This window comes from Plectropomus leopardus, chromosome 5, assembly GCF_008729295.1.
Source record: "Plectropomus leopardus isolate mb chromosome 5, YSFRI_Pleo_2.0, whole genome shotgun sequence".
In the NCBI taxonomy this organism is placed as follows: Eukaryota; Metazoa; Chordata; class Actinopteri; order Perciformes; family Serranidae; genus Plectropomus; species Plectropomus leopardus.
Genome location: NC_056467.1, coordinates 8,430,823 through 8,440,009, shown reverse-complemented (window position 1 = coordinate 8,440,009; position 9,187 = coordinate 8,430,823). Strand labels below are relative to the sequence as shown.

At 36.8% G+C, this 9,187-nt stretch overlaps 1 protein-coding gene and 1 long non-coding RNA gene across 2 annotated transcripts; one reads left to right on the top strand and one right to left on the bottom strand.

Moving 5' to 3' along the window:
- Positions 1-319: 319 nt before the first annotated feature.
- On the bottom strand, positions 320-4,266 carry LOC121942787. The gene is made up of 7 exons (XR_006105827.1): positions 4,206-4,266; positions 3,824-3,886; positions 3,028-3,068; positions 2,684-2,842; positions 1,225-1,298; positions 911-1,015; positions 320-754 (listed from the first exon to the last, which is right to left on the bottom strand). It is a non-coding gene; the product is annotated as an uncharacterized LOC121942787 (long non-coding RNA).
- Positions 4,267-4,368: 102 nt separating this feature from the next.
- On the top strand, positions 4,369-7,940 carry LOC121943397 (sodium- and chloride-dependent GABA transporter 2-like). The gene is made up of 7 exons (XM_042486922.1): positions 4,369-4,414; positions 5,245-5,357; positions 5,446-5,583; positions 6,286-6,388; positions 6,642-6,742; positions 6,895-7,065; positions 7,830-7,940. Exons 1-7 carry the CDS (start codon positions 4,369-4,371, stop codon positions 7,938-7,940), a joined length of 783 nt encoding a protein of 260 aa, XP_042342856.1.
- Positions 7,941-9,187: the final 1,247 nt, after the last annotated feature.

Below are 9,187 nucleotides of genomic sequence, written 5' to 3'. Positions count from 1 at the left end.
AAGGAAGTCTGAGTTTCTAGCTGTAAACAGTTTGGTTTTGCTGATTTTTTATTTTTAAACCTGTATTATCCACAACAGCTAGCGGTTCTTGTTTTCTGCCTTTTGCTATCCGTTTCCCTGCACATCATGATGAACCAACAGACACCAACAAGGAAGTCAGCACGGTTGAGCTACACTGTGTTTTAAACCCATGTGGGACTCACAAGGGCAGGTTGACTGTGTAAAGTCAATTGTGAGTGTGAGTCTTTTAAATAAATCTTCATACAAAAGACTTATTTTTGTGTCTCACTTGTAACAAAAGAGAGCTGAAACAAATTGATGAGATCAAGTAACAGATTTATTCTTTTTTCCATTTCATGATTTGGAAACAGAGGAGTCCAAATTCACATTGCAGCAGAGACAGACAGCGACCCACATAGAAGCAGACTGTTGCAATGACCCACTAAGTGACATCAGGAAGGGATTAAGTGTGTGTTTGCGTGTGTATGTGTGGTTGCTCCGCCTCCAACATTAGCTCTTCACCAAAAAAACAAAAACACCAGTGTGTTACACGGTTTGTGTGACGATGAATGAGACTGCATAATTTGACATTTGTAGATTTCATTAAAAATTAAAACAAAAACTGATAAACAAACTAATCTTCTTCCATCAGATTCGGATTTAGGTGATTTCTCTTAAAGTTCGCAAAGGTCGGTACTGCAGCAGAGGTTCATGTCGAAACACAGTTCCTCACAAGTTCGATATAATTTGTCATCTGCAAAAAAAAAAAAAAAAAAAAAATGAAATGCCTGAACCACTCCTCTGTCACCGGATATGTCATATGAATTTCCCCAAAGAGATAAATACACATATTCACATATTAAAACGTGGACAAAAGTGAAGTGAATGTGGCAGAATAGATTCTGCTTACCTCTCTCCTCTGTCATGCAGTAGTTAGCTGATGAAGTGCAATTTGTTTCCATCTTACAGTCTTCATCATTCTCATCTTCACAGGTGTAGCATCTGAGCGTGAGCACTGATGAGAGGATAAAAGTCATCAGTTTTCACTTGCTATGATTCGAGGTTACAAAATTAACATCAGTGAATTAATGTTTCCAGGTGTAATGCATCGGTAAACTAATCGAAGGCGTCCATTACAGTTAAAAGCACAAAGGTATTTTTACCTCAATTTTACCTGTTATAAACAAACGCAAAAAATGATATAAGTGATATATGTTCCCTCACCTTGAGTGCTACACAGCAGGAGCAGCAGAACAAGGATCAGGATCTTCATGTTGTCAGGTGGCATGTGGACAAACCTGCAAAAGTGCTGGCACTTTTATACTGACACGCACACCCACATATCGAAGTGGGACTGAGACGTGCACTTCCTTGTGTATTATATTCCAGTAAATGTACTTTCCTATCATTGTCCCAGAAGAAAGACAAAGTCAAAACCAAACAAAGAGTTATTCATTTTGCTTCATACTTCTGCTGATGAACCAGGTGTTACAGGAAGATCAGCTGAGATTTGTTTTTAACCCTCTCCTGTGGGTTATTATTGATGCCGTTTTTTAACTTCTAAATTTCTGACATTAGCTTCATGTCCTAACTCTGGGCAGCATATTCATTTAAGATTGTAGAGTATCAAAATATATCAGATCATGTCATAGATTTCAGCAGGTCATTGTGTTTTTCCATAGCCTACATTGGCACCACTGAGACACTTTAGGCATTAATTTTGTATAATTATATATGACATAATTTTGTCCTGGTGAGACAGCACCCCTCCCAGAACAGAACGACAATACCAAATTGTTTAGTAAGCTTGTTCTGGTTTTCTCTACCTGCTGCCCTGCATTGTATTCATGCAGCTACTAAATTATAGTGTTTGGTGTCCTTTCTAAAGACTTATGGAATAACTGGGCCTTGTTCAGCATGCAAGTTTCAGCCTGCTGAATTTAAACAGCCTGAAAAGTGACTGGAACATTTGATCGTAACTTACCAAAAGTTCCCATGTGGAGAGGAAACTGTGAGGTAAAACCAAACACAGCAAAGTGCAGGAGAGATGCTGTGCAGAATTATGCTTGGATTTATTAAAATGAAAAGTTCTGAAAAGAGGTGATTATATTCATGTGTATGAACTTACAGTCTCTGTGATCAATTAGGTGAGGCCATTTCATTTGAATCAATTACTTTTCTCTTCATTCCTAAATTGCTAAGAAAATATAATTGAGTTACTGTAAAAATATAATAATAATTATAATAATATTATACTTTTTACCAGTTATAATAATAATAATAATAAACCAGTCAGAATGTAGTTTTAAAATTGAAAATACTACATAAGTCTAAAGACTCTCAGAAATCCCATTAATAATGCGAATGTAAAGAGCTAGTACATTTGCATGTATTTCTCCAACAATACAACGACACATATACAAAATATAATAAGCAGTCAGATCTAGTATTGAAGAGTACATATCAAGTAAACGTGTTTTAACACATTTTTGCATCACATCTACATTTATCCATTAAAATAGTAATTATCAAAACTTGACATTACTTTACAGGCGTGTAGGATTTAGGGGGATGTAAGAAATGGAATTTAATATAATTAGTATGTTCTCTTTGGTGTATAATCAAACAGTGTCTGAAAACCACTTTGTTTGTATGTGGAAAAGCTTTATTTAGTACTTTTTACCTGTTTTGTAGAGGCGTAGACCTCAACAGATAATTTAAGTCCCAGTAAAAACCCGAACACCGAAGGAATCCTAACCAGGAACTGGTTGGCACATGGGAGACGTTGCATCTGGTAGCAATCTGTAATCCTCACTGCAGCAGACCACTGAAAGATGTTTCCCTGCATTGGATGTGGAAAAAGCATTTAAAGAACAATTAAAATGTGAAAAAATAACGTAACAATAACTTCACAACTATATTATAACTCTTAATGGAGGAAATGTGAAAATCTGGGACAAACTCCTCAACCACCTGTTATTGCCAATTAATTCAAGTTTATAATTTATAAAAGCAGTTCACACATACCAAGCAGAAAAGTTTCATCAACCCTCCTCTCGTTTAAAGTCCTGAGGCAGAAGGTTTGAAAATTAAAAGAAGAAAGAATGGGTGATCACTTCAGTGAATTAGCTACTTTAAAAATATATCTAACATTTTGCACATTTAATTAAAGTCAAATACAGTACCATAAGGAAAGCTTTACTATGAAACAATTATCATTCACTTATGGTGTTACAGTCAACACCTATGCAGCTCTCCTACATGCAGCTGTGGAATTGTTTCTGGGGGAGACTGCTGCTTGAAGTCGCCCTTCAGTGACATCCAAAGACAATGATGAGAAGTGCAAGACAGTGTGTGCGTGAGGATTTCTTTATTTTTCTGAATTCCTCCTTTTTTCAGTATAAGGGAAACACTATTGCTGAGAAATATGAACACCCACGTAAAGTCTATTAGATTCTATTAGATTTCTATTAGATGTTTTCATCTATTTACAACTTTTCACAAAAAGGGTGCATTAAATACTTGTTGAATTTTAGATGTATTGTTTTACTGCCATCTAAGCTGCCTCTCTGTCTCTTTTTGAATCTGCAATTATTAAGCAGCTGCAAATGTGAGAAGCATGCAGCAACAAATCTCTCCAGAAACAATGTCAGTGTGAATCCAAAACACTCTGTCAACTGTTTTTATAGGAACTATTAATTGGAAAGTTTTTCCGGTAAAAAAAATCTTTTTGAAAACAGAAATTAAAAAAAAGAAAATGTTCACAGTAAGAACTACTGGTTTACTGTCTCTGTACGAAAATGTTGCTGTTAAATGCTCTTACCGCCACAAACTATTTGCTTTCACTTCCACAGGCCTTTTTCATGGAGGACATGGCGAGTTGTCACTGTAGGAAAAGCACAGGTGTAGATAATGACATTAATGAAGGCTGAATCCGATTTAGTTCTGTGGATTTCAGGTTCCCTGTATCATGCATTCTTGTTTCTTGCCACTCTAAGTGGAACACCTGAATACAACAGAGCCATTTTTAACAACACCTGTGCTTTTCCTACGATGAGTCTAAATGTCTGCTGTGAGAAAGACCTATTGTATAAGGGTGCCCAACTAACCAGCTAACCAGACTCACTGACATTCCCAAGTTTTGGCAAAAGTTGCAAAGTTAATCTCCATGGAGATAGCATTTTTATCCCACTAGTCTGAGTTACCTCTGAGTGGGTTTTGAAAACAAGTTGGGTAGATGGTAACAGTGTGGAGGAGATAACAGCTTAATATTTACTTGGTAACTCTAACTTGTTATGTGAGCACTTCTTCCACTGCTTGTCCACACTGGGTGAAATATATGCTGCCATCTTGAGGACAACCAGAGACATGACAAATACATTCTTACTAACTCAGCCCTCCAAGCCTCCAATATGTGAGTGCATGGACTCACACACTGGATAAACTTTACACACACATTAATTTTCACTCATCTCCTCGTGGTTAGGCTCTCACTGTGTTCATTTTGTTTCACTCTCATATCTTTTCTCTTCCCTACACAAATTATTATTTCATACCAATACTGGTATAGCTACAGTCCCTCAATCATCTTCATATAGCCTATTCCTTCAGCAGTTAGTGTTGAGATTTATACTGACACATCTCATATAGGGTACGTGTGCAGTCTATTGATGCTCCAACAATGTGATCAACATAATAATAATCAAGCATATATATCAAACACTTAAATCGTGTTTCATCAGTGTTTGATTTTGTTCTTGGAAATTGTGTTAATGATATTCTGTCTGTTTCAGGCATTCCCCCTTTTCTCCCCCACATTGTATATTTTTCATCTTCCTCACCAAACACCAAGAAGATAAACAGTAAATAATCACGAGAATAAAGCTGTCTGACTTATTGTTTTCAGTGACAAAGGCCTTACAGTCTGCATCCAGTTTTCTGCAAACATCATTTTCTTGAGACAAACATGCAAAGAGATTTGAAGTGCTGTTTTATTGTACATTTTATCCTTCTGAGAGATCTTAAACCCATTTGTCTCCTCCGGTAAATTTGACAGTTGCCCTCGATCATGACAGACTAAGGATGTTGTTGTGTACTTGTTACTTGAGTAATGAGATTTTTGCTGCATTACCATATGGAGGCACGTCACTTTTATTTTACCAAAAATTCCATTGATGCTAAATTGGATTAAACAACAACAGCAACTGATACACAATGACGAGTCTAGCATTGTTGTTTTTTCAGATCCAGGCTTGGCGTTCATCGCATACCCTCAGGCTGTAGCCATGATGCCTTTTCCCCAACTGTGGTCCATCTGTTTCTTTGTCATGATCATTCTCTTGGGTCTGGACACACAAGTAAGACGTACTCTAGTTGAACTCTTTGTGGAAGAACATGTTCATGTTTAGAAAAGTCCATATTGTTTCTTGTTCTATCTCTTTGCAGTTTGTTGGCATGGAGGTGGTGATGACATCCATCATAGACATGTTCCCCATGGTAATGCGCAGGGCAGGCCGACGAGAACGTTTCCTCCTCCTCTTCTGCCTCACGTGCTTCTTCTCTCAGCTAGTCATGATCACCGAGGTCAGTAATTATCGTTTTATGTCCATGTATTATTTATTAATCCATTATGGCAGTGTATTGCAACAAAATATAACAATCTACAACATATAAGTTGATAATGTTGAGTACTCATGGTTTAGCATTTAAATGGATAAATAATAAATGATTATAATCAAAGTAATTATCAATTACGTAAAAAAAAAAGATCAATTATGTAAAAGTACGAAGAGAGATAGCCAAGTCACACAGCAGGGGAGGCTCTGCCTCATCATATGTGGTCATCAGAACAAAGGAACACGTCAGATTCAAAGCCTGATTTCCCTCTCTGCGTGTGTAGCTAGGTGTAAACCCAAATTATATGAATTTGAAGTTGTGATATGTGTTTTATACAAGTGCGGTTGATTGGTGGAAAGGATATTTAATTGCTTGCAAAGACTCTGTGTGTGTGAATAATGAGCAAACTAAAAAAAAAAAAATAACTCAGCCAAGGCAACTAACTAATAACCTAACTAGAAAATGATCACAACAATTAATCACTGAAAAATGTTAAATTAATATATTTTAAATATTCTTTGATGAAAGTTAACAGTCAGCATATTATAATACTATGGGGGAAAGGTGTCAGGAATAGCTGTCATTATATCTAATGTTTACATATTAAGCAAAATAAAATGAAATTAAATAGAAAAAAAAAAATCATATAAAGGTTTTTGTTTTCTTCAGGGAGGGATGTATTTGTTCCAGCTGTTTGAGTACTACGCTTGTAATGGAGCCTGCATCCTCTTTCCCTGTTTGTTTGAAACCCTGGCAGTGGGATGGATATTTGGTAGGTATGCAGTTTTTAAAGGGACACTCTGGCAATTTTATAATTAAATTCCATAAAGTTAGGGCACTCACAAAGGACATATTTAGAAAGAAATATCACAGATGATCCACCAGTGTTTTCATCAGCTATATTGCATTCTCAATAAAAGGTAAACTGATCTTCATGTATCAAAGTGAGCATGGAAAGTCATTCACTTACATCAAGTTGTATTTGGTCATTATTTACTGATCATCTAAACTCATCTCCTATAAAGGGGCAGAGCGGCTGTATGGCATCATTAAGGACATGACGGGTGTGAATGCCAACCCATTCTTTAAAATCTGCTGGCTTTTCCTCACACCACTGGTCTCACTGGTGAGTTTGCATAAATGCATAATTAATAATTCCACAGTTTGGTCCTGTTATGCACACATGAATGTTGCTTTATTGTATTATTTAGATTTTATGCTCATTAATGCTAAAATGCTAAAAACAACTTCTGAATCTCTTTTTATTTTATTTTTCAGGGCTCTTTTATATGTTCTTTAATTGAGTACCAGCCTCTGACCTTTAATCGATGGTACGTGTACCCAACCTGGGCATACGTGTTGGGCTGGGTACTGGCCCTCTCCTCCATCCTGCTTGTGCCGGGATGGGCGCTGTATAAACTGGGAACCGGGGCTGGGAACCTCGGTCAGGTGAGACAACTGTGTCACTGATTGTATTAATCAGTACAAGAAATGGCATGGTGTAACAAAATAAAAAAGCGCTTCATATTCTAATAATGATCAAATTTGACAGGGTGTTTTTGGGCTGTTTAAACATTATCAAACAATTATGCATTAATCCAACTGGCTGTGGACAAAATTCTTAAATCGGATGCTTATAAAGACGACAAAATGGGAATCAAGGAGCTCAAGTCATGCTTTAAAGCTCTTTTTCTCTTATAATCCATGTGCAAAACATTAACTGAGTATTTAAGCAGAATTAATCATCATACCTACATACACTGTGCATAGACATAAATACTACAAGTGCTTGAAATATGCAAGCAAAGTGACCCAAGCTTCCTAAAGAATGTCAGAAAAGACTCTACAGATAAAATAAGCCTCATCTGCAGGAGGAGTGTTAGGTTTTAGGATGATGTTATTATTATTATTATTAGTAGTAGTAGTAGTGTAGTAGTTGTAGCATTATGTGAAGGTCTTTATAAGTTTGAAATATTTAGATTTAATAATCGAGGTATGTTGTTGATTTCAAGAGTACAAACTACCATTGTCCGTAATTTGCTCCAATATGAGGAATTTAACCACTAGCAGCCAACATGCAGTAAAAACACATCGATCAATAAATGCATATGAAACCACCGTTATACAGGTTTTGTTTTACATATTTTCTTCAGTTCACTTTAAAGGTTTGTCAAAATTTTGCTGAAAATTTGAATATTTCTCTCTATTTTTAGCGTTTCCATCAACTGTGCCAATCAGATCCTGATTGTTCACTGACTAAAAAGAGAGAAACCGAGTTGCAGCACATCAGAGAGGAAGATCTACAACTCTTCACCACCACTTAGTAATCAACGTTACTCAATCCTGAACTCTCTCTTTTGCATTCATGTATCCAGTTACGATCTGGCACTGAGCAGGTTGATTACTGAAAGTGATATTACTCTCTCTGCTTCTGTACAGTCTTTCATCCAAAGTTAAAAAATAAATAAGGCCAGTCTTATTTACTTTAGCAATGTCTCACTGATCATTGAAACTAGTGCAATATCACTGCAAGTGTTGTGGAAATATTAAGCTACACAGATTTCTCCTGTCAATGTCCGACTCTGACTGAAACAACATATAACAGATAAACCGATATTTTTTTTTCAGAAAAAAATGACAGTCTTTTTAGTCACACTGTAATCATCATCAGATTTATATTTAGATCCACAAGAGTAAGTTGTTAAAGCTGCTGTAAAATGTGCACTAAAATGTGTATAATTCAACCAATGTATAAAATAAATTCATTTTTAAAAGATATTTTTGGCATTTTTTATGCTTTAGTGAAAGTGGCTGAGAGATATTAAAGGGGGAAGGTAATGGAGCAAAAACAGAAATTCTCCCGGTCCAGGGTAATTCACTTTCATCTACCTATGTACCTTCATCTTCCTTCCAGGGACACACAAGTCACACTGTGAGGACAAGGCAACAATAAAACTCAAGCTTCATTAAAGTTATCTGCTGCTGGCATTGCGGGAGAGTCCTCTTGCCTTCCCCTCTGCAGACTGAGGCTCAGAGAAGAGTCTTTTAGTGCTGAGCTGATTAAAGACGAGCTTCAGCTGGTTCTCCTCATGATTGCAGCGTGTGGCGAGGGAGGTGGTGACCAGCCTCTGCAATCCCCGGCTGGTATCTGTTTCTACAGGGCCATTGTTCCCTGCTCTGGCTCCATCTCCTGGTGGCTGTTGACCCAAGGTGTGGTGAAACACTACAACACATTGAAAGATTGCAATTCTATTACAGACGACCATGTACTATGGTCTGAAATTATAAAATGTAATCCTAATCATAAATAAACTGAACAAATTGCCAGAATTATTACTATTGATTCCAGTATTACAGTGTACTGCAGTTCTGCATGTGATTTGTCCAAGTGGTGTTTTTGGACCCCAGTAGAATTGTAGGTACAATCAAAGTCAAACACTGAACTGTCTACTTTATAGCTGCTTTCTCTTGTGAACATCGTTCTATGTCTGGAGCTTCCTTTGCACACATGCAGCATACAATAATGTTCATGTCCAAAACATGCACCAACTCTGAAAAATCTGGTTCACGC